Source organism: Diabrotica undecimpunctata, chromosome 9, assembly GCF_040954645.1.
Source record: "Diabrotica undecimpunctata isolate CICGRU chromosome 9, icDiaUnde3, whole genome shotgun sequence".
Taxonomy (NCBI): domain Eukaryota; kingdom Metazoa; phylum Arthropoda; class Insecta; order Coleoptera; family Chrysomelidae; genus Diabrotica; species Diabrotica undecimpunctata.
Window position 1 is genome coordinate 118,324,462 of NC_092811.1, and position 27,257 is coordinate 118,351,718.

A 27,257-nucleotide genomic window follows, 5' to 3' on the forward strand; every position below is an offset into this window, starting at 1 on the left:
CTATATAACCAAGCATAGGCGCATATTAATTGTAAACAAATATTTATTCACAATTTTATTATAAGGTAGTTTTTTTTTATAACTACCTATTTTCTTGTGGCATCTTAATAAGATTTATTATTTTTACTGGGAATAAGCCACAATTTTAATTTAAAATATGTTTATACTTTCAAGATTTTGTTATCTCTCATGATCTGGTCCTCCCATCTTTCAGTCGTTTCTGGCTTCCGTCTGATTACCTTCTTAATCAATAGGTTTGCTTCTCTCTATGTGTCCCAGCAATCACAATGTTTGCGCTTATACATATAATATATATATATATATATATATATATATATATATATATATATATAGAGAGAGAGAGAGAGAGAAAGAGAGAGAGAGAAGGAGTACGACCGTCAATCCAAAATAACCTAAGGTACACTCGAAGAGTGGTGGGTTTTTCGGTCAAAGTGGAGAAATAAAAGACAAAGAAGGTGACATTATGTTACCTAAAGTTAAAATTAAAATCTAATTGATTATAAATAAATTGTTGGAAGTGCATTCTCATGATCTTTCTAGTTCTTTACACAATAAAATAAACCTTAATGTTTTTTACTTAAGTTTTTATAATAACTTTTTTATATACATGTATGTTTATCACATGTTCTTTTCCTGTGCTAATTTTGTTAAATTGCAAACTATACCTAGTTTCAATTAATTGTTTTATACAACGTTAACTCTGAATGTCCAGTTTCGTAAGCTTTTTCATATTTTTAACATCATTGACTGCTACATGTCTTTATATATATATATATATATATATATATATATATATTTGGATTTATTGTTATTTGTATTGTTGTAAAGTTTATTTAGTCTCGATTTGAAAATAGTTTCGATTAGGTGTTCAGGATATGCATTATGTAGAAGGGCATTTTTGGTTTTTTTTTATTGCAGTTGGTTTGTATTCTGGATCTGTTAGTTTTATAGATCTATCAGCAAGACTTATAATTACAGACTTCTTATGGGAGAATGGATGATGAGATTTATAGTTGAGATATAGTGGAGACCCATGTTTCTTTTGTAAATCACATGGTTTTAACTGTGTTATTAATGCGATGTAAGGTGATATCTAGAAAATGTATTTTGTTCAATTTCTATGGTAAACTTTAGTTTTGGATGGTAACTGTTAAAATTATCTAAAATTTGGTTCCTTTTATTTGTTGGGATAGCACAGATACAGTCATCGATATAGCGGTAGAACAATGGTACATTAAAATCTAAATGACTCATGACAGATTCTTCTAAATCTTCCAGAACCAGTTGAGCAATGACACTAGAAATACTTGCACCCATTGCACATCCATCTATTTGTTGGTATATTTCTTCTTTATATAAAAAGTATATCATCATCATCATGATTTTCAGCGTATTCTACCTGTATTATGGTGTAACCTCCCTTACATAGTTGTTTTTCATTTGTGCCCACGATTGTCGTCTAATATTCGCATATCTGTCCATTATGTACCGACTTATTTCCTTATGTCATAGTCCCATCTTAAATTTGGACGTCTTCTTGTTCTCTTGAAGCCTCTTGGAAACTACAGTGTATCTAGTAGACCGTCTATTGTCAGTTCTTCTCGGCAAATGCCCTGTGTTATACTTAGCATGCATCGCTCCATCGACCTTTGAGTGACTTTGCGTTTCGTTATTATCTCTTTCTTTAGTGTCCAAATTTCGCAACCGTATGTCATGATTGGCAGTATTTTTCTTCAGGTGAAGTAGCATCTTCGATTTGATATACAGTAAAACCTCCGTTAACCGAAATAATTGGGGGGGAAGCCGTTTCGGATAACAAGAATTTCGGTTAAAAATAACATTGTTTTTTATAATATTCTTGATCAAAGTATTGGTATTTAAAAATACTATGAGTTGATTTCGTAATGTTTTCTAATAAGTAAATCCAAAATAAAGTAATAAAATTAAGGAAAATGACCAAGTTTAACATGCTTTTTTAAAGAAATCTGCTATTTTTTTTGCGTTTTCGTTTGACAACGATGTTTCTCTCTCCCTCCATCGTTAATTTGCAGAACGTCATGAGTTTGCCTCATTCGATTGTTCGACGAAACGCAAAGCAATCTGAAAAGGACAAAAATTTATGTAATGACAACAAAAATTAAGAATCTAGTCGTGTCCCTAACTAATTAGGCCTACTGTATAAAATTCTTTCCTCTAAAGCATTGAAAATCTCGTCGACGGTCATGTGCTGCCTGTTGCCTCTTGGGTCGTCATCTTCGTCATCTGATATGCTCAGGTTGCTTGATAAAGAACCATATCAATGATGTCCTGGTCGATGAATTCACGTTCTGAGTCATCAGCTGCTAACCAGTCACGTATCTCTTCTTAGTTAATTTCGTCATGTCCCGGCAAATTTTTAATGAAAGGTTTAATTTCTTCTATCGTTTTCTTACCATTTTCTTCTTCAGGATAGTCAATCAAAATCTTATCAAAAAGTTTGTTCCAGCATTTTTCCAAAGTTGAAGATTTGATCTTGGCCCACGACACCGATAAAAATGTTTTATTGTTAAAGATTGTAGAATTTCCGGAACACTTTTGGATTAATTCGTCTCCTGTTATAACAGATGTCTTAAGAATGCTTCTCTATAATGTCTCTTGAATGTCTCTATGACTACCTGGTCTAACGGCTGGATTAAGCTTGTGACATTCGGTGGCAAAAATCTGACAATTGTCACCATTTTGTAGATTTTGAGGGTGAGGGCGCATTGTCAACAAGCAACAATGCTTTGATGAGAAGGTTTTTTTTATTTTAAAAAGGATTTTGAGACTTGAGACGAATTCATTTTCAAACCATTCTAAAAATAAAGTGGTCGACATCCATGAACTTTTTTGGCTTCTATACCTTAAAATGCCTTTTCGGAAATATCTTTTAGAGCTCTTGGCTTTTGTGATTTCCCAACACACATAGACATCAATTGGTAAGTGAAATTAACGGAATTGTTTACGTTTTGGGACAAACATTTACTTTTTATTGACGAAATTATTGAAACTGTCAGCCGTTTCGGTTAAACGATGTTTCGGTTAAAAAGGTTTCGGTTCAGGGAGGTTTTACTGTAACTGTATTTCTACCAAAAGATGCCCCCCAAGCTAGTTTCATTCTTCTGTTAATTTCTGGAAGTAAGGATCCAGATTTATGTATTAATTGTCTTAAGTATATATACTCGTCTACTGTCTCAAGTGCAGTGTTGTTTATTATCACCTTGGACGTCCACTAGCTCGTTGTATATAGTTTTTGTTTTTGTCAAGTTCATTTTTAGGCCAACTTCATTGCTAGCTGCATTTAGGTCGCTTATAAATTGTTGCAGTTCTGCAGGATTATTAGCAATCAGAACGATGTCGCCTGCAAATCTTAGATGGCTGAGGTATTCTCCATCAATGGATAGGCCTTTGTTCTGCCAGTCCATTTTGCTGAATATATTTTCTAGAGTTGCAGTGAAGAGCTTTGGTAATATTGTGTCTCCTTGTCGGACGCCTCTAGAGGTGGGAAATTCTGGAGTGTTTTCATAAATTTTTACCTTAGCTTCTGCTTGGCTGTATATATTTGCTATACATACAGACCGTACATAAGTCTCTATCGTTAATACGAGTAAAACTATAACATCAGCTATTTTGCCACAACAAGATCCTATTTCCTATCTTCCCAATTCAAAAAGCTCTCGAATTCATTCTTTATAAGACCAGTAGATAAATCTGAGCTGATCCAAACAATCAGTAGTATCAAAAGCAAATCTTCCTGTAGTACTGATGGACTATCCATAAAAATTTTCTTAAATCTCACAAATAATATGTTGGAAGTCCTGGTCTCACTAATTAACGATTTCTTTGAAATAGGTATATTTCCAGAGTGCCTAAAGACAGCCAGTATTGTTCCTCTTCATAAGGGTGGTGATAAAAGCCCGCCTTATGTCCTTTCTCGTTGAAAACAACATTTTATCACAAAGTCAGTTCGGCTTTTTATCTAATAAATGTACCAGCGATGCTATGTTTTCTGTATTACATTGAGGTCTATCAAGCACTAAACAATAATCTTTATACTGCCACTGTTTTTTGTAACTATGCCAAAGCTTTTGATTGTGTAGATCATGACATTTTGATAAAAAAACTAAATTTCTACGGAATTCGAGGTATTTCTTTGAATTGGTTCCAATCTTACTTGAGGAATTGGAAACAACTAGTTCGAGCAAATGATACTGACTCTAGTCACAAAAGCATTGTATGTGGAGTACCACAAGGTTCAGTACTGGGTCCTCTACTTTTCCTTATCTTTATTAATCACTAACTTAAAAATCGATGGAAAATTTTTTCTTTTTGCTGATGATACCAGTATTACCTGGAAGAACACTAATATTGCAATTCTTCATGCAATTATAACTTCTGATCTACTTAAAATAAAAACCTGGTCCGACTCTAATTTACTTTCTTTTAACGTGGATAAGATAGTAGCATTATCTTATAAAGGAGCTCTTCAACCCTTGCTTCTTAATAATAGCCAGATCAGTATAATTGATTCTGTAAAATTTCCTGGTATTTTTATAGACAGCAACCTTAAACGGTCCCTTCATATCGATTTGTTAAGTAAGAAACTAGCCTCAGCCTGCTATGCAATAAGATCTGTTTCGAAGGAAATGAATTTAGCATCTTCCCAAATAATATACTTTTCTTTGTTCGAGTCTCATCTTCGATATGGCCTTCCTTTTTGGGGTTCTAGTACAGCTGCCCAATCTGATGTTATTTTTAAATTACAAAAAAGAGCAATACGGTATCTTTTTGGCCTCAGTACAATAACACATTGCAAAAGCTGCTTTCAAAAATAAAAAATCACGGGATTTTAACTCTTCCCTCTCTATATATTCTAGAAACTGTTTGCTTTATTCGTAAACACCAACATGTTTTTCCAGCAACACCTAGTCATGACTACTCCACTAGAAATTCAAGCTTTGATGTGTATTTACCGATCCCATCCACTGAGTTAGTAAAGAAATCTATATTATATTCGTAAAAAAAATTATACAATCATCTACCTTTGCAACTTAAATCTACAACTTCTTTCCTGAAGTTCCGTAAATTGACAAAAGCCTATCTATGTGAAAGACCTTATTATTTAGTGGAAGAGTTTACGAATAATTAAGAAAGTACAGTTCGTTTAGGTATAAGTAACAAAGTCTTTTTATATACTTATATTTGGGTATCACATGCAGCAGCTTAAACTTATTCGTAAGGTTTTATTATGCAATTTGCAATATAGTGAAATTTTGCAATGGATTGTATATTTTATTATGTTTTATTCTGTGATATTGATGATTCATGTAATTTTAGTAAATTTTACTTGTTATTGTTATTATTACTTTTTTTTCACTTATATAAGCTTTGTCCATAAAATTGTACAATTTTCAGTGACAATAAAGCATATTTCTATTCTATTCTATGCAGAGGTCAATACACTTATTTGATAAATCATAGCATTTTAGTAAGATTATAAATACAGCTTCAGATCGAATTTAATTTGAATCTCTAAAATTTCTGTTTCATTATACCATAACATTTATAATGCTGATTCTTAATATTAATTACACTTTTTTAGTACTGTTTGATCAAAAACAACGGAACATATCGGTCTTTTGAGATACCGACCTTGGAAGACATCATGAAGCACAAAATAATCGTCGTAACGCTTTCTACGTCGGTGTACCTCTCGGCCATGGGCCTTCCTCAAGGATTCTTCACGCATATTCTCCTAGACGAAGCGGCCCAAGCAATCGAATGTGAAACGGTTACTCCTTTAGCAGTTGCTCATGACAGGTAAGTTTATCTAAATGATGTTCTAAGGTTGTGGCTTCTCCTAAATTATCTGTGATAAGGACAATGTCATCTGCGAAACGGAGATGTTTAAACATTTCGCCGTCTATTGTTACTCCTCTGTAGTCCCAATTGACCATCTTAAAGGCATACTCTAATGTCGTTATGAATAATTTCGGTGACAATGTATCTCCTTGCCTTATCCCACGTTTTATTTTTATTGGTCTGGTTTTATCATTATTATCATAATTTAGGAGAAGCCACAGATATGTTAAATGAATTAGACTTTGCATGTTCGAAGGTGGACATCAGAATGAACTTAACCAAAACTAAGTTTATGACAAATATGGTTCCCAATAACCATTTAATGATTCAAGAAGGTTCAAAAAAAGGCTATGGAACAAACGATCACCTACTGGTAATAAAAAATCTTATAGAAAAATGCACTGAATATAATAAACCACTAGCTTTAATATTTGTCGACTATGAAAAGGCATTCGACACCGTAAATCAACAAAAAATGTTGGAAGCCTTGACAGAATGCCGAATTGAATATCGGTATATAAATATAATTAAACACATATACCAAAACGCAACAGCCAGTGTTAGAGTGGGTGATCGTCAAACCCAGAAATTCCCGATACAACGTGGAGTACGCCAGGGGGACACCATATCGCCGAAACTGTTCACTACGGTTTGCAGATGATATTGTACTAATAGCTGATAGGATAGATGAGGCCAAAGAACTTTTAAATCAGCTCTACCTTTCCTCGCTAGAAGGGGGATTGAAAATAAATACATATATCTAAAACCCAGATGATGACAAATCTTGTAGTCAGCGAAGATATATGCGTAGGAACAAGATCCATAGACCAGGTAAAAGCCTATAAATACCTAGGTCATGAGATTCGCATAGGAAAAGATGACCAAACCGTTGAGCTTCTCCGTCGTATAAGACTGACTTGGGCAGCCTTCGGCAAGCTGAACCATATTTTCAAATCGTCTGATATACCAATATGCCTTAAAAGAAAAACGTTTAATCAGTGTGTTTTGCCAGTGTTAACTTACGGTGCGGAAACGTTGACCATGACAAGGAGAACAGTTCAAAAGATCCGTGTGTGTCAAAGGGCGATGGAGCGTGCTATGTTGGGCGTTTCACTACGAGACAAGATCCCAAATTGCCAGCTACGACAAAGAACAGGAGTGGCTGATGCAGTAGAGAGAGTAGCAACACTGAAATGGAACTGGGCAGGTCACGTGGTTCGAATGACAGATAATAGATGGACAAAGCGGATACTGGAATGGAGACCAAGAGATGATGCCTACCGAAACAGAGGTCGTCCACCAACACGTTGGACTGACGATCTAAAACGTTGCCATAGAAATTGGATGCAAGAGGCACAAGATCGAAATAGATGGAAAATTATGAGGGAGATCTATGTCCAGCAGTGGATAAGCGAAGATTGAATGATGATGATGATGATGATTCAAGACAAAGTGGTAGAACTGGTGGAGAAATATCTGTATTTGGATTATGAAATAAGAATCAGCAGTTATATCCAAACATGCGAAATCTAAAGACGAATTAGTTTAGCGTGGACAGCCTTTGGAAAACTGTGAGACAGACTTAGGGCCAACATACCAATTAGCCTCAAAAGAAAAGTATTTGACCAATGCGTATTATCGGTCTTGACCTATGGGGCCGAAACTATGACTCTAACCAAGATTACGGCTTCGGACTTTAGAGCGGCACAGAGACGAATGGAACGGCCTTTGCTGGGAGTGACGTTGCGGGACAGAATAAGAAACGAAGATCTGCGAAGAAGGACGAGTATTGCTGATGTTGTGGAACTCATAGCGGAACTGACTTACGATGGACGAGAAAAATTACAAATTTAGGGCTAAGAGCATACAAACGTAGTAGAGGAAGACCACCTACACGTTGGGCTGACGACATCAGGCGTGTCACCAAAAATTGGCAACAAAGAGCACAAAATCGTGGAGGAGTTTAAGGGAAGCCTATGTCCAGCAGTGGACGTGGTAAATGAAGGATGGATGATGATGATGATTCTAAGGTTGTATTATTGATGAACATAGTCATATTAACTAAATATGTCCCAGGTCTTAGTAATGCAATAATTTAGGAAAAATTCGAACTTATTCCACAACGTAGTCTCCATCTATTATAATATTTTTTACGCGAAATACCTATTTTTTCTTCTGTAGCCTGTGCTATAACTCTAAAATACTAATTGACTTGGCCGAAAATATTTATTTCCGTAAGATTATATCACACTTTTGTATAAAATTGTAATTGTAATTATTTCGTTTTTCTTCAAATTATGATTAATGTTATTTTCAGCACAAGAATTGTTCTTGCTGGTGATCATATGCAATTGGGACCGGACATTTTTTCGTCGTTTGCCAAAGAAAGGAATCTCCATATATCTCTACTCGAACGGTTGTACGATCACTACCCAAGTCACTTTCCATGCAAGATTTTGCTATGCGAAAACTACAGGGCGCACGAAAGTATTATACAATTTACTTCTGAATCGTTTTATGACCAGAAGTTGATCTCAAGCAGTAAACAGGTAAGTTAAGACTTTTAGAAGATCAAAATTCTCCATCATTATATAAATTTGCTATACAGGGTGTTTCGAAAAAGGTAACCCCGTCTCTAGGGTAGGTAAAAAACTGAAAAATAATTGGGATTTGCTTAGTAAAAAATTTTTGTAACGCCATCCGTTTTCAAGATACAGGGCGTTGAAGAAAAAAAAATTACGCATTTTTTACGATTTTGCCGAAACTACTGGCAACATTGTAATGAAATTTTATACGAATATGTTTTGGAAGCTGATACATCCTATGAATTTGTTTTTATATCTGATTCTCATAGAGGGCGCTAGTTACACGGATCGTACTACGTATTAGTCAATATAACTTTTTTAAGAGTATAATTGTGTACCCCGGAGGTAAAGGACACTATGTCCATTTTTATCGAAATTTAGATTATTGCACTTTTGAATATAACTTTTCTGGCTCTACACATAGGTAAACCATACTATGTCCAGAGACAATTTTACGGTAAGTTACCGACTTTTTAATAAACACCAAGTCCACTTCCAGTCAGAGGTAAACAACACCATGTGGACTTGGTGTTGTTTACCTCTACTATATGTGTGCACCGTCATTTACCTTTCGGACATAGTGTTATGTACCCTTGTACACTTCCCGTCATATAAAAATGGTACACTTTTTTTTCCCAATGTAAACCAGTGTTCAGACCAGAGATATATAAGAGAGAGCCTCTCTTACATATCTCTGGTTCAGACTGGAGACACTGGTTCGTGAAACAGTTCATTGTTGCCATCACAGATAACGGAATTGAACTAAATCTAAATAAAAAAAATAACGTTCAAAAATATGTTTAGATAAATATTATTTTTATTATTAACAACAAAAAACGGTATCTAATAAATTTAATAACCAGAGAGACGGTTGAGTTAATGTCCAAAATGTTTGAAGAATTTTTTAATAATGGAGATATGACAAAATATATTATTTCAGCAGTTTCGAATTATAATACATATATTTAAATTCCACACTTGTTCACTGTAAAAGTTATTCATTTTGTATTAATTTCAAATTTAATTTTTAATTTTTCCAGTGTGTTTTATTTATTCTAGTATGCCAAAACTCAATACAGTTTTGTGCTACACTTTACGAGAAACAAATGACAGCTCTTGATTTGAAATTAAACATAATAATTTAAAGTCATGTCTAAATTTTTTATTTTTTAACATTATTTTTGAATTAAAATATTTTCATAAATTATAATAAAACACGATTCAAGTCCTTCTTTTAGCTGCTTTGATATAATATATTCGTTATAAGAAAGAAGTGGACGAAAATGATAATTTGTTTGGAGATGAAAATTCGGATATTGATAAAATCTATGAGCCTATAAGTGGTGAAAGCTCAGAATCGGACGACAATGATATGAGACGTATAAGTAAACCAGCGAAAACAAAGGTAAAAGAGAAAGCTATTATCACTCCTACGATTAGTGGGGCAATAAAAAAAATCTTCAGGACGATGTATCCCTAAGCAGTGATGTAGGCAATTTCAATAAACATAATGAAGTTATTTTAGAAGAAGAGAAAAGTGTTATAAGAAAGGTACAAAATATAACTAAGTGCAAACAAAAAGATAAAAAACGTGTAGTAAATGAACAAAATTGGGCCTGTAATGTTTGCAAACGAAAAATAGCTGGTGGGAAAGAGTATCTCAGTAAACGAGGCAAAGACATGCCTGCAAAAATGTTAAAGCCTCCTTGTCGTTTAAACCGCCCAAAAGAGACATTTGCGATACATGCAGTACATTCACCGCTCAATTAAAAAATAATCTTACTGCAGATGAACTAACCAGTGTACAGGCTGATCATGATGCTCACCTAATTTAATCTAAAACTCGGTATAACTTAAAACAATTGGACTTTATAATAGCTAAAGAGTCACCAAAATACAAAGTACTATCTGGTGATTTGCAAAAATGTTTGCCTTCACCACTAACAAACAATTGTATTAGTTTCTACAAAAGGAAGCTTTGGACATTAAATTTATGGTACAATGTATCATGTGGGACGAATCGAAAGGGGCCCGAGGTGCAAATGAAATTGCCTCGTCAATTTTGAAATGGGCTGACAATACAATTCCAGGTAGTCAAGTAGAGGACATCACTCTTTGGACCGATAACTGCTATGGACAAAATAAAAATATAAGTATTATAATGTGCTATTTTTGGATACTGCAAATAAAGAGGATCACTCAAAATTTTTTACTGAAAGGGCACACACATATGGAAGCAGACACTGTTCATGCTTTAATCGAAAGAAAAAGAAAGAAACTCTCCAATTTGGCCATTTTAACATCATGGGACTGGCAACAACTAGTTAGGCAAACATCAGGTAAATACACAGTGCACAATATGGAACTTGCAGATTTCAAAAACTTCAAAACGCTGTTCGATAAGAAATTGTCATCTAATCCTCCTTTTGTAAGTAAAAAAAAAAAAATGTAAATAAAGACCCTGTTCTACTGTCAACATGGTTTTTGCTACAAGTCCAACAAGAACACATTTGAAAGTTCTTTTATAAGACCGATTTCAATAATCAAAATATGTATGAAGTGGACTTCATGAGGTATCGAAGACAGCAATTGTAACGTTTCCAGCCCAATTAAATCAAGTCTCAGTAATCCCATTACCAATCACAAAACAAAAGTACAATGACTTAATTGCACTACTGCCTTTTGTTCCGTCAGTTTGTCATGCGTTTTATCAAAATTTAACACATAGCGATGTAGCCACAAACTATTACCCACAAGAAGATGAAGATGATATGGAGCATCTTTACCAATTTTGAAACTTGTCGTCTATAATTTTACTTAATTATTATAACATTATAATATTTACCTCTAATAAAATAATAGTATAGGCTGTTTAATGTGTTTGTATTGTTTATTTCGTAAAGACCTTAACATGCAATGCCACATTATTTAAAAAAGTTGTTAGAGGTAAACAACACTATGTCCAACTACACATTTTTAAAAAAATTTTAAATAATGAACGGTAAACCTCAGGTATATATAACACTTCATGGAATGAAAAACGATTATACACACTACAATAATAATATATTAATCTTGGTTAAATATAAGAAACATTTGAGTATTAACTGATTACAAATTTAAAAATTTTTAAAACTGCTCTCCTGAAAAAGTAAGAAAATGGACATAGTGTCCTTTACCTCCGAGGTACCGAATTATTAATCAAAATTTCAAGTAAACTTAAAAATCATTCAATTTTACACGAAAAAGGTACTCTTGGTAAAACTCGATACTGTGTACCGTTTTCGGAATATTTTGATTTGAAAATTATGAAGTAATAATTGAAGCAAACCCCAATTATTTTTCAGTTTTTTACCTACCCTAGAGACGGGGTTACCTTTTTTTGAAACACCCCGTATACTTAGAGGTAAAACAAACAAAATCTCAAGTCAAAGCCCTCAATTAGAGGATCATGATATTTTATATTTCAACTATGTTTTAAAATAATTTTTTCTGTCATCTTCTTTTTCTGCTACTTTTAGCCAAATAAAAGAAAAAGATCGCTACAAAGGTTGCTGGTATTGAATACATCATATTTAGGAGATTACAAAATTTAACTCGAGCTTCTTATGGTTTACAATTCTCAGTCCCGTATATTTTATTCTTATTATGTTTATTCTTCGTTGTTTCGGTTTTAGTTTGACTATTAGAATTCGCTCTCAGAGAAAAGAATTTGTAGAACATTATCAACAAGAATATTCCGACATGAACACAATTAATAAAGAAATGCAACGAAAACTCTTGAAAGCAGGACTGACTGTTACAAAGAAAACGAAAAATAAAGAAGACAGAATAAGTGATGGAACAAAATGGTTGATGGAAAAGAGACGCACATTTCTGAGCAAAGGAAAGCGAAACACCAATGGTTTCAAAGAATTGAATAAACAAATAAAGAAGGTAGTAAAGGAAGATTTAAGGATCTACAATAAAAACAAGGTAAAAAAATAATAGAAAAGAACCGAGGCCTGAAATGCTTAAGATCAAACTTAGGAAAGCCTATAATAATCTCATTGAAGGATAAAGATGGAAAAGAAATAAGAGAAAAGAGCGAAATCCTAAAAGTTACTCAAACATTTTACCTTGATTTATATTCCTCAAACAAGAACCCAGATAACACTGCAAAGGAAGGTCTTAAGAGAAAGATAACAAATGTCAACTCACGAAATACTCCCTAACATATAATCCTTCGAAATAAAACAAGCTATGGCACAACTAAAGAACAATAAAGCTCCGGGCCCAGATGGAATACTTGTAGAAATGTTGAAGGAGGGGAGTGAAATTATTCTCGAAGAATTGAAAAATTTTTTAACGAATGTCTTCACAGAGGAGAAGTCCCAGATGATTGGAATGAAAGTTTGACAATACTTCTCTTCAAAAAGGGAGACAGGGGAGATCTGAAGAACTATAGGCCATTCTCCCTGCTGTCCCAAATTGTACAAACTGTTTATGAGAGTAATAACTAACAGGTTAACGTCGAAGCTCGATAGCTATCAACCGGTAGAGCAGGCAGAATTCCGAAAGGGTTACAGTACAGCGGATCATCTTCTTACAGTCAGAACGCTAATAGAGAAATCCAGTGAATATCACTTTAAATTATACATTGGCTTCGTTGATTATGAAAAGGCATTCGACTCCTTAAAACTTTGGGCAATAGAGAGAGCTATGAACAACTGCAGAATATTTACAAGAAAGCTACAATGAAAATACAAATAGATGCGAAAACCAAAGCTATACCAATCAACAGAGCAGTTCTCCAGAAAGATATTATCTCACCAAAACTATTCACACTTGGACTGGAAGACGTGCTCCAAGACATTAACTGGGCAGATAAAGGAATAAATGTTAATGAAAGAAAACTGAGTCATTTGAGATACGCTGATGACATTGTAATATTCGCTACAAGTTTCGAAGAACTACAGACCATGATGACGCAACTATTTCAAGCTTCGAAAAAGTAGGTCTTAAGATGAACTTGGAAAAAACAAAAATAATGACAAATACACCGAACATTAGAGAAATAACGTTGAACGACATAAATTTAGAAACAGTAAGAGAATACATCTACTATGGACAGATAATGAAAGTTAACAAAGAAAATAAAACTGTCGAAATTATCAGAAGAATAAGGGTAGCGTGGGCAGCATTTGGAAAACTGAGTTGTATCTTGAAAAACACTAAAATAGAACAATATTGAACACCAGAATTTACGATCAGTGTATCCTCCCTATATTCACGTATAGACGTGGACACTCACCAAGTCTAATATGGATAAAATAGTAAAAGCACAAAGAGCGATGGAAAGATCAATGCTCGGAGTGAGACTTACAGACAAAAAAATAAACAAATGGATTAGAAGCAAAACCAAAGTAAAAGACGCAGGAGAATATGCTGCCAAATTAAAATGGAGCTTCGCAACACAATGCCCGACTGAAGGATAAAAGACGGAACCACGAAATACGACAATGGAGACCGTTGTTAGGAAAGAGAAGCAGAGGAAGACCACAAATGAGATGGGCTGATGACACAACTGGAAGCAAGTGGCGCAAAATAGAAAACACTGGATTGATTTGGGGGAGGCCTATGTCCAAAGTTGGATTACGTAAGGCTGAAGAAGAAGAAGAATTAGAATTCGCTCTCAGACGTAGTCTACACTTTTAATGGTATTCTTTAGATTTTCGCTTATTAATATAGAGCTACGCTTTCTTTCACTGTGAATTCTCTGGTGAATTCGGAATCGGAAACTCCATACACGATATTTACGAAAATTGGTTAAAAATTATGACGAACTTAGGGAAAATATTTTGGCAGCCATGCCACTTCCGGTTATACCGGAAGTGAACAGCAACAATTTTAAATTGAACACCCTGTACAATATCGCATTTTTGACATTCTGCGTAAAATTCTAGATAAAATTTGTATTAGGTAGCATTGATCAAAACTTAAAATTTTCACAGTGCCACTACCCACGGCACTGTGAAGAGATTACTTAAAAATTTAACACATGTTGGTTGTCTTCAACAAAAAGTTAACAAAGCGGGGCCTATTGTTGATAATATTGATCATACAATTAACTTTTTTGTTTACTACGCTGCTTTTATATGCATGTACCAATATATAGAAATTATAGGATACAAATCGATTCTGTATTAAGATACTTTATACTAAAATGCAATTAAATATGTATCTTCTGTTTTATTTTCCAGCCATGCCATGCCAAATACTACCCCTTAACATTCTTCACTACTCGCGGAGAAGATATCCAAGACAAGAACTCAACAGCATTTTACAACAACTCCGAAGTGTACGAAGTAGTGGAACGCGTGTCAGAATTGAAGCGAAACTGGCCCACAGAATGGGGCTCTTATACCGACCAATCCATAGGGGTGGTCACCCCATACGCCGACCAAGTATTCCGAATTAGATCTGAACTGAGAAAACGCAGAGTGGACAACGTGTGCGTCGAAAGAGTGCTTAACGTTCAAGGAAAGCAGTTTCGAGCCATTATTCTCTCCACTGTGCGTACTAGAAAGACTTGCACCAACGACATTAGTCGTACCGAGGTCGATTACGGCTTCCTCTCGAATTCTAAGTTATTGAATACTGCTATCACGCGAGCACAGAGCTTGGTAGCCGTCGTAGGAGATCCCATTGCTCTTTGTTCCTTAGGAAGATGTAGTAAAGTGTGGGAGAGATTTATTCAGATCTGTAACGATAACAATAGCTTGTTTGGAATCACTTGGACTCAATTGAAGGTAAGATTTACTCTATTTTGTTACGAACTTTTACTGTTAATGTATAGACATATTTAGAAGTCGAGGAATAAATATTTTATCATTCTTTTTTAGTTACAACTGGACGGCATCGAGTTGAAAAAGATCTACACCCTCAATCCATTAGCGCCCGAATTCATTCCTCGAAAATATAAAGAATTAGGCATGGTACCGAGCGTGACCAAAGTCGAAGTTAGTCTTCCCAAAGAAGTAGTCCCGCCTCCTCCACCACCCACTACCCTAGTATCACAAATTCCGCCTGCAGTCATTTCACCATTTCCTATTCAAGATCTGAGATTTTTTCCTCAACTTCTATACCCTCCCCAACAACCGCGCCCTTTCCTCTTCAACCTCATTCCTCCCACCCTGACGAACGGCTTCACCCAACCGATCCCGATCGTCAATCCTTCCTTAGTGGTTCCGGCACGTCCGACCGTCGTGACTTCTTTACCAAAAGCCGTGCCCGTTCCCCAAGGAGCGCAGAGTATTCCTGTTCAAAGTCCAAGTAAACCGCATGGAAACTCCTCTCAGGCTGGAAGTAATAAATTGATACAGTTCATGAACAACGTACACTTTCCCGAAGCCAATGTTCTGAACGATTGCATCAATTTGCTTCCGCAGAATATGTCGCTGGCGGATATGTTGCTGCAGCCTCCAAGTCTACAGGAAAGATGGTAAGTACTGATGCGTAATTTAATAAATTAAAATTGAATATGTATATATATATATATATATATATATATATATATATATATATATATATATATATATATATATATATATATATATAGATCTAGCGGTTAATGTGGGCCCCGTACTAAAACGGTATTATACTAACTCCAGGAGAATATACACCGTGTATATTATTATCTGGGTAGCGCTTTATGTAGACTCCGACCAACACGTAGGATTAAATGAACTCCGTAATAGGGTAAAAACACTTTTGGGATCCGTATGTATTCTTCCCCGTACACAACTAAACTCCTCCGATGTTGCCAATAATTTGATTAGTCGTAGATTTTTAAATTTTATAGCAGGTACGTTTTGGAACTTGAAATTTATTTAAATATCAATCAATTTATTCATTCTGAAATTTCACAAATACTTGGTTAATGTAGTTAAATATTTTATGATGGTAATTTATATTACTTGCTTTAATTATTTTTAAACTTAAGTTAGTGTCTGTTATAAGCTTGGAAAAGGCAATTTTTATGTATTAGTATTTTTTTAATGCATTGACACTGAAAAATTTATTATATAAATGTACGTTCCGATGTTTCGATTGCTACGTTTTATGATGTACAATATTTGTTTCATAAAGTAGTAAAATTTAAATTATAATAATTTGTAAATCAATCTTAAAATTACAATTTTTTACTGTCTAATTTCAATATTTCAATTTTTAAATGTAGGGAATTCAATATCTTACTATAATACTTTAGTATGTAACTTGTAACAGATACTAAAATAATAAGTAGGCATAACACCTAATTTCGCTTTAACTATAAATGTATCGTATAACGTAACGTAGCAATCAGTAGTGAATTATTACTCAGATAAAATATTTCAGTGACTTTATGGTAATTTGATTATAGCCAACATATCTATTACAATTATTACATATAATATGTTCGGTTGTTTTAAAAAATACTTTGTCGCTTGTAAATTTTGTATCTTTCGTGATCAGGCATACGAGTATTTTATTTTTAATTTAGAAGTAAATGTATACATAATATTCTTTTTTATGTCACTTATTTTCAATATGGTTCACTTATATTCTTCTTGCTTATTTATTTTTATTCGTAATACTTATAACGTACGTAATAACGTACCCGTTGTTGCAAAAAGCAACAACGGGTACGAAAGATATCAGGTATCAGGGGTGGTATTTGTCAATCTAAATGCCGCCTACGACACATTAAATTAGAGGACATTTCTCCAAAAACTGTATGACAAACTGTAAACATCGTTTTATCCGCGTATATCTACAGAACAGAAGATTTTTCGTATCATTCAATGGTAATATGGAGAACGCAGACAAACGGTCTCGCTTGGCGTAGCGTAATGGCACCTACACTGTATTACATTTACACAAATGATCAACAGATACCAGTAGATACTAGGATTTTCATGTAGACCATACATTGCATAACCAAAAACTTTTGTTGCTGGAGTGGAGAAAAATCTAATAGATGCCTTAAATATAATAAAAATGAACTACGATTTAATTTTAAGCCAAACCCCGAAAATCTTAGGAACGCTCCTTCAATTTTCCCAACACAGGCGCTTTCACAAAACTGAACATCCAATAGTGTGATGAAATCCTTGAACTCTGAATTTCCTATAAATACCTTGTAGATAGTTTATATCGCACGTTGTCAATCACAGAATCTTGTTTAAAACTAAAAGGCAAACTAAGGACCAGAAATAGTATGCTCCGCAAGCTTGTCAGCTAAAAATGGGGCGCACATCCTTTCACCCTTAAAACGTAAATGCTTGCACTTTTCTTCTTGCTTAACTGTCTTTTTCCTTTTATTCCGATATACTCTGTACGAGTACTAGAAACCAATTCGTTAAGGATTTTTGCTTAGTTGAGGAGATATGTTGTGGAATGCAATTTTTAGATTCCCCATGTCTCTAATAACAGTTTTATCAACGTCTGTTTTTCCTTGCAATTCTTAGAAGGCACAGATTAAAGCAAAATACTGAATTTGGTTTCAAAAATTAGTTTACGTTTTTTAACCAAGTTTGACATCTTGGCGTCTATGCATGTGTCCGATCTACCTTAAGCGATTTATTTTCCTAAACAATATATTTATAAGAGCTTTCTTTATTTAGTATGTGTTCTTATTCTATACGGATTTGTAGCAATATGATAATGAGGTTAAAAAAGTTTTCTTATTATTTTTCTTTCAAATATTCGGAGTTCTTCCTTATTTGTTTTAGTCATTGTCCATGATTCGCATTCATGTATTAAAATAGGTCTTAAGTGAATTATGCTCTGTATTGAATTGCTTTCTTCTGTTGATTCGCTTGTATTTGGTTTTTATTTTGTTGATTTTAAGTAAAACATTTTTCGTGTTCTCTTCACTTTGTTGAAGATGTCGTTTGCGGAGAGAGTTTCTTATAAGATCAATATCATTAGCAGATGCTAGGACTGCTTTGTACCTTGAGCCATTAATGAATTGCATTTTAAATAGACGTTATTTCTATTTTGGTAAGCTCTTCATTAAATTTTTGAATATTTGAATCGAGAATCTGTATTTTATTCAACTGTTTTATAACACAGAGTTTCTTGGCGCCTATCTTCATCTGTGTTTTTTTTTGTTTAGCGTATCATTATTTTTCTTCCTATGCCGTCCCCATTAACGGAGGTTGGCGACCACATTTCTAAAAGTATCTCTATCTTTTGCAACGTGGAATAATTCGTCTACAGTCATCTTTGTCCAGTCACGAATATTTCGCAGCCATGACTTCCTCTTTCTACCTATTCCCTTTTTGCCATCGACTCTACCCTGCATGATGGTCTGCAGAAGACTTTATATTCCTTAGTATGTGTTCCAGGTATGCAGTCCTGCGTACTTTTATTGTTCTCAACAATTTTTTGTCTCGACCCATCCTTGTCAGCACTTCCTCATTGGTGACCCTGGCAGTCCATGGAATTCTCAACATTCTCCGGTATATCTAAAATTCAAAGGCTTGAAGCTTCCTAACTATTTGCGCTTTTACCGTCCATATTTCTACTCCGTACAATAGTTGAGACCAGACGTCACATTCAACAAACCTCAGTCTCAGCGCAGTATTAAGATTTTTGTCACAGAACAATTGCTTGAATTTTAAGAACGCTGCCCTTGCCATTTCTATTCGTATCCCGATTTCTTAGTCTGAATCTAATTCTTTGTTGATGTAAGCTCCCAGATATTTATATTTTTACTCCCGCATCATTATTAAAAGAATTTTGCTGAATGTCGATCTAGGGAATCCGGTGGTATGTACATGATGTTTCCATAACCAACGTTCGAAAATTTGTCTTACTGTAAAGTCATGAGGATTTTACTAGGAAATATAGTGCTGTTTAATAATAATAAAGTTCAAGCAACAATTCCTATATGCACTAACTTGGTACTGATATCTATGCTCCCCGATACCAGGTAGCAGTCCCGAAAACATTATAACTGCTACACTCATGCTTTCAATTATCCAACGATTAGCCAGTCCAGGACTATACGCCTTATTATGGTACTGATATTGCTGCTGTCCCTCATAAGTAAATATAATATGCAAGAAAGGTTTTGGCAATTTAATAGGATTTTGTATGTTAGAATATTATTTCTCCGAGAAAGTGAAAAATATCTATTTGCTATCCGGATTTAATTCATAGATTAAATATTAGAATGCTACAAAATAATGCTATTAGCAGCAAAAAACGGTCTGATATTAAGTAATGAGAAAACTAAATAAATTTCTTTAACATACAAGAGAGAGGACGTAGGGTAGGGCATAACGTAACAATAAACCCATATAATTTTGAAAGATTGCAGCGTTTTAGGTATCGTAGATAACGCTGTCACATAAGAAATAAAATGGAATATTCAGGTAGCTAACTGATGTAAATATAACCCACATAACACTTTTAAATCCAGAAGTCTAATACAAATCCCTAAAATCAGGATATATAAAACAGTGATTAAACCAGTGCTATTGACTTAAATGTGACGAGAACGCTGACAAAACAATGTAAGTAAAACTTAGGTATTAATTAGATCAGGATTACTAGAAAAGCCATCAGAATTATTTTCCAACTTACAAAGGTCCGAATACTAACCAATACCGAACCGGAACTAATGCCAAGGTCTAACAGATATATAAAGATAGCAACGTCATACAAGAGACTAAATCTCAACGCCAAAGTTACGCTGGCTACATCCAAAGGCTTTCTAATAACTGCATTGCCAAGTTAAACTGGAAGAATGCCCCGAGAGAAAAAATGCCCTTAGGACGTCCACGAATCAACAGGGGAGGTAACATATGGTCAGATTTAGGAATAATGGAACTACCTACCGACCCATCATATTTATCAACACATGCCTGTACAACCAACTGCTATCCAACCTACAATCAATACTTATCTGTTGGGAACTATCAAATCCATTACATGTAGTCAAACGAAGTAGGCTTAAAAAAAGTTATCTTAGGAAAGGCACTAAAGAAATATTGATACATGTTTTTAAAACGTTATTTACGTGGATAAGTTTTCAATAGGAATGAGGAGACAAAAAGCAGAAAAGCCAATAGAACCTTGTTGCGTTCTGACTATACTATGACGATAACCTTTACAATATAAACAATACTTGAGGCAACTGTTTGTCTCAATTTTGTCATTCAGAATAATTATGTCTGTATTTTTTAATTTGCTAATTTCCATAGATTCTAATTTCCATAGAATCTAAATATATCTTAAGGCCTTTATTTTAAATATACTTTTTTAGTAATGAGAATACGTAGATAGAACCTGGAATATACATTTAACCTTTAATCTCTGGGATAAATCCATCTCCTAAACAATGGCGCCGATATATTTAGTTAAAATTCTGTGCACTTATTTTAACCGTTTATGTCCTTATCATTCATATATGAGTTGTGACCGATATTACAAACTCATTTACTTTTCACAAAGGAACTTCATATTAACTATACTTATTACTATACAAATCTGATTCGAAATATCATCGTCGAAAAGTAACAGTGTGTAAAATTATTTTTAATGAAAAGTTAATTAGCCATTTCTTATGGGGTTCAAAAGAAAAGCCTTTACGAAAATTTGAGTACAAATAAGACCACCGTAATCAGTTGTACCCTGGGTAATGAATAATTAATTAATCGGCTAATCAGAATCACCCGGTCAATATGATTTTTGTCAAATCGGTCCTTTTTAGGATCAATTATTCTAATAATGTCTATAAATATTAAGGGCATATCTAAAGATAAAGACACTTTACTTTACTTAACCTTATCAGACATATGCGCTTAGCACAAATGTGACGTATTTCTAGTGCAGAAAATACATAGAAGGCAAAAAATAGTGTATTTGGTATTAAGCTGATCGCTGAAAATCACATAATAAATGTAAAAGTGCTATCTCTGCCGGCAAAGAAGCAAAGAAAAACTTAAAATAAGAGAGGACAAAACCAGTCAGCTGAAGGAACCTTTTAACGATGTTGAGCTTGGATCCACTATCTACGTATATAATGAAGAATAGTACGGCACTGACTGAAGATCTGAGCACAAAGCTTATTATAAAATTTGGACCAGAAATACAACAGTTACTGATATCCAAAGTCTTCAGACAAACAAAGCAAAGACAAAGTTGTTGCCTTGCTTAAACCTGGCAAAAACTCCAACGACCACAAAAGCTATCGGTCAATATATTTATTTTGTCAGCTTTACAAAATACTTCTCAAGAGGTAAAACAGAAGAAAAACTCAAATTAAAAGACAAAAGTTGCTATAGACAGGAAAGATCATGTACGTCACCAATACTAAATCTTGCCCAACACAGCAAAGATGGGTACAAAAGATATTAGGTATGAGGAGTGGTATTTGTCAATCTAAGCAGCAATTTGCAGTTTTCATTCAACATCTAAGTTACGTTATGCCCTACTCTACGTCCTCTCTCTTGTATGTTAAAGAAATTTATTTAGTCATCTGGGAAAAATTTCTCAAACGATATTAATATTAAAAGGGACTTTAAAGAGCCAAAGCACGCTAAACCGTAAGGTGACTAAACCACACAAAATGGTTATTTGAGAAAAATTATAGCTCGTTCCAGAAAGAATTGTAAATATAACATTAATGTAATTTAAGAAGAAACGCTGAAGAAAAAAAACAGTAGCGGTTAGCCTAAATAAAGAAAGACAAAAAGATGTAATTTAATGTTTTGAAAAAATCTGATCCGAAGACTATCTGAAAAACATTTCATAGTATAGACATCGAGCGCGGCGATACCTTTGCCGTATGGCGGCCTATATCGGAAACTTTTACTACCATTTGACTATTTGTGTACGATTTTGTGTATGGTTAAGTGGCACACAACAAAAAGTGTTTTTATTTTCTCTTTTGTTCAACAATTAAAATGTATTACTATACTTCTAGATGTTCCAATACAATAAAGGATAATAAACATAAAGCACAGGGTACAAAATTTTATTATTTTCTATGTGCTAGTTATTATAAACACATAAGCTATACTACAATCAAAAACTATGACCACTATGAAAAAATACGGTAGACTATAACTACATTTGTGCTTTAGCACTATAGTAAGAACAAGATAAAATTCTAAATTCCTACATAATTATATTAACGAGAAGTTAAAAAACTTTTGTTCGTTATCAGTAATAGAAAGCGCATTTCAGAATATATTATGAAAAATGTTGTTGATATTACAATATCAGATGATAGGAATACAAAAATAAAAAACAACTTACCTTTTCAAAACAACAATGAATCACTTCATTTTATCACGAAAAATTTAAAAATTGCAATGTAATTGAACCCATTTTGTGAGCTATAGTTACATTGATACTTATGTGGCAATTAGCTGTAAAGTAATTAGTCTTTTCCGTCGTATCATATTTTCCTAATATTTTTTGTAGGCAAGCGGTTTAGTTTGTGTAATATAATATCCCCAATTCGTCTCATAATATTTAGTTTTCAAAACAGCTGTTAATAATTCGTTCACATTTTTTAGAGCTCTTTGCAGTACATTTGAAAATAAGTCGACAGTAAGATACTTTACTTGTAGATTACTCCTTGTTAAATTAGTTTATTAGGTAAGCCTAGTTCTGCCATGGTATTTCATAGTTTTATTCTTATGATTATATCAGTGTTTGTTTAAAATCTATAAATAACTAGTTTAATGTTTTTTTTTTGTATTCCCAACATTTCTCATTAACTGCCTAATAGTGAATAATTGATCAACGATTTATTAGTTTTTCTAATTCCACACTAATAGTCTCCTATTTGATAGTTCACCTATTCACTCAATCGTTCCAGGTGTATTAGAAAAAATACTGTATATCCTAATAATTAATAGATATATAGCTTATATATAGCTTATATCGCTATAGTTTGTGCAGTACATTTTATTATCCCTTTTGTGTATGGTATGCTTTTCAGCAAGTTGGTACTTGCTCTTACTTCTAAATTGACAGATCAGCTGTTTAACTGCCTGTACTGAACTTTCTTCTTCATTTTGCAAATATATATAAAAATTAATAAAACTCTGACATACCGTTAATTAAAATATTGGATACCCTATACTATTCAATCAACGGAAATACTAAGATCACAAGAATCTATCTCTATCTAATTAGCCTTTTTCGGCCCATCTTTGGACATAGGCCTTCCCAATTATTTTCCATTCTTCACTGTCTGTCGGTATAGTCATCTACCTAGAGCCCACGTGCTTCTTGATATCATCTGCCCATCTCATTTGGGGCCTTCCTCTGCTTCGTTTATATTCCCACGGTCTCTAACTTATAAGAATTTTGTTTCATCGGTCTTCTTTTTGTCTTATATTGTGACCGGCAAATCTCCATTTCAATTTTGCAACTTCTTATCTAACATCCCTCACTTTTGTTTTCTCTCTTATCCACTCGTTTCCCTTTTTATCCATTAGTCTTATGTGCAACATTTGTCTTTCCATTGCTATTTGGGTTTTTATGGTTATGTCCATGTTTACTTTTGTAAATGTCCACGTTTGGGAACCATAAGTTAGAACAGGGAGTACGCATTGATTGTATACTTTGGTCATAAGATGCTGTGGATATCTTTTGTTTTTAAGAATGTAGCTTAGTTTGCCAAATGCCGCCCATGCCAGTCTAACTCGTCTTTTTATCTCTGCTGTTTGGTTTTCTTTGTTACGTTTTATAGTTTGACCCAGATATATATAATCCTGAACTTGTTCTACTTCATCTTGTCCGATCCTCATTGTGATGTTTTCATCTGTATTTGTTATAATTTTGGTCTTGCTGTAATTCATATTAAGGCCTATCTTTCCAGCTTCTACGTCCAGTTCTTTCATCATTTCAAATAATTATTCTCATTTATCTGTTATCAATGCGATGTCATCAGCGTATATTAGATGGTTCAAGCGTTGTCCATACATTTTTATACCTTTTTCTTCCCATTCTGATCTTTTAAAAATATCTTCCAGAGCCTGATTGAAAAGTTTCGGTGATATTGTGTCACCCTGTCTCACGCCTCTATTTATTTGTATTGATTTTGTTTATTCATATACTTTAATTGTTGTTTTGGCTTCCTTATATATATTGGCTATTAGTTCCGTATATCTGTGGTCAATTCATTTTCTTATTCATTTTTCATTATTCATTTGCTCGTTCTATAAGTATTTTCATACTTAGTAAATGGTCACTTGTGCTGAATCCCTTTCTAAAACCAGCTTGTTCTTTTGACTGGTATCCATCGAATTTTGTCGTCAATCTATTGGTTAAAATTTTTGTTAGGAGTTTATACATTACATTGAGGAGTGTTATAGGACGGTAGTTTTTTATATCTGCTTTATCCCCTTTCTTGTGTAGGATAATGGTTACGGATTCCTTCCAGTTGTTTGGGATTCTTTTTTCTTTTAATATCTTGTTAAAAACGGAATGTAGATTGTTAATTACCACTTTTCCACCATATTTCAGCATATCTGCAGTTATTCCATCTTTTACTGGCGATTTGTTGTTTTTCATTTCTTTCAATGCCTTCTTTATTTCTGATTTGCTTATTTCTGGCTGTAGCTCTGAGTTGACATTTTTTACTTTAGCCTTAAGTTGGTTTTTAATTGTTTCTGGTGGTTCCTTTTTTGTTTTATATAGTTCTGAGTAGAAATGGTGGATAATATTTATAATGTCATCTTTAACGTTTGTTTCTAGTCCGTTTTCATCTTTTTTTTTTGTTTATTTCACACTTACCTAATTTCGGTCTTAAGCATTTCATATTTTTGTTGTTTTGTATTACTTTTTCTATTTTTATTTCTTGTTCTTTTCTCTTATTTTTTCTTATTATTCTGCTTATTGTTTTATTGATTTCTACATATTCTATAGCTTCCTTCTTTTATCCATAAGCTTCTTTGTTTCTGTTGATATATAATTGTTCTTTTTTAGATCCTTTTTTGCTATTTCTTTTCCTGATGTAATCATCGTTGCTGTAAGTATGTTGTCTATTTCATCTATATCTTTGTCATCACTGTCTAATTTTTAAGTAAGTTGATGCTGTATTCGGGTTTCTTCTTTTCGTCGAGTTTCTGATAGGCCTATGATATCTCATTTTATGGTTGTTAATTCTTCTTTCAGTTCATGTACTTATTCATCCGTAGACATCGATCTAATATTGTATGTCCCTATTGACAGGTTGACGGATTTTTTTGATTTATGTTGTGTTCGTCTTAGTGGGTTTTTGTTTTTATCTATCAAAAGCGAATTATTGCGTCTCCCAGATACCGCGAGGCAGATCTTTGCGGTGTGGGATAATATTATGGGTTATTTCTGGTTTCGTCATAATTTACACTGAAATTACTAACAAGAGAGTGCTCTTACTTCCACATGTTCAAATTGATATATAGTACCAACAGATGCTAGTTATATACCATCAGTACTAATAAAATGAAAACTATCAAATTAATGTCAATTTCATTGAATAATTAAAACAATCGAAAATATATACCAAAACAACACAATAAAAGTAAAAGTAGAAGAAGAACTAACCGACCCTATTGAAGCTGGTAATGGGATAAGACAGGAAGATTTCCTGAGTCCTCTATTGTTCAACCGGATTATGGATGAAATAATAAAATAGTAAGAAATAAAAGAGGATACCAAATGGGAGAAAAACAAATTAAAATAATCTGCTATGCAGACGACGCAATACTATTCTTTCAAAGTGAAGATGATTTACAACGTATGCTACACCAATTTCATATAACCGCCGGAAAATTTAACATGTTAATTTCCTCAAAAGAGACAAAATGCATAGTTACAACAGCAAGTTTACTAATATGTTAATTGGAGCTGGAAGGTCAGATAATAGAACAAGTGATGGAGTTTAAATATCTAGGTATCACATTATCTAGCTACGGAAAGCTCGAAACTTAAGTGGGAGATCCACTGAATAGAGCAAACAGAGCCGCAGGCTGCCTAAATGAAACAATATGAAGAAATAAAAATATCGGGAAAGAAACCAAAGGCAGAATTTACAAAACAGTTATCAGACCAATAATGACATACGCAGCAGAAACAAGACCTGACACAGAGAGGACAAAAAGGATGTTAGAAACAACAGAGATAAAAACACTTAGAAAAATTGATGGTAAGACATTATGGGACAGAGCTAGAAGTACAGATATACGATGTAGATACAAGGTGAAGAACATCAAGAACTGGTAAAAAAATAGAAGAGTAGAATGGAACGATCATATAAGCCAAATGACAACAAATGGAGTAGTAGACACGGCAAGAGACGGTTACCCAATAGGAAGACGATCAGTAAAAAGACCACGAAAACCATGGAACGGCAACTTACTGGAGACACATTGAAAAACAGACAGAGTCATGTCTATATAAAAAGAAGAAGAAGAAGAAGAAAAAGATACACAGGATTGACAGGATAAACAATAAAATAGCTGCAAGAAAGAGAAAATGAATCAGTCATATTAATGTAGAATAACAGAGGACAGAGTAATTGTCATAGCCTTAGACAAGTGCACAATTGAAAAAAGACCACAGGTCGTTCAAAAAAGACGGAACTCTAGAAAGAAAATAGAATAGATTTAACAAAGAAAATAAAAGCATAAACATGTCTTTTCCTACTCTTTTAATATTGAAAATACGCAAATAGAACCTTGAATTAAAATGTAACCTTTGATACCTGTGATAAACCCATCACCTGAACAATGGCGC

At 33.7% G+C, this 27,257-nt stretch overlaps 1 protein-coding gene across 1 annotated transcript in view; it reads left to right on the forward strand.

The window, feature by feature from the left end:
• The window catches only part of Helz (Helicase with zinc finger), a 64,252-nt gene that overhangs the window by 30,509 nt on the left and 6,486 nt on the right, over positions 1–27,257 (forward strand). The window contains exons 8-11 of the mRNA XM_072544691.1: positions 5,642–5,859; positions 8,219–8,450; positions 14,729–15,277; positions 15,371–15,969. Coding sequence (XP_072400792.1) covers positions 5,642–5,859; positions 8,219–8,450; positions 14,729–15,277; positions 15,371–15,969 — 1,598 coding nt within the window. The remainder of the gene's footprint in view (positions 1–5,641; positions 5,860–8,218; positions 8,451–14,728; positions 15,278–15,370; positions 15,970–27,257) is intronic.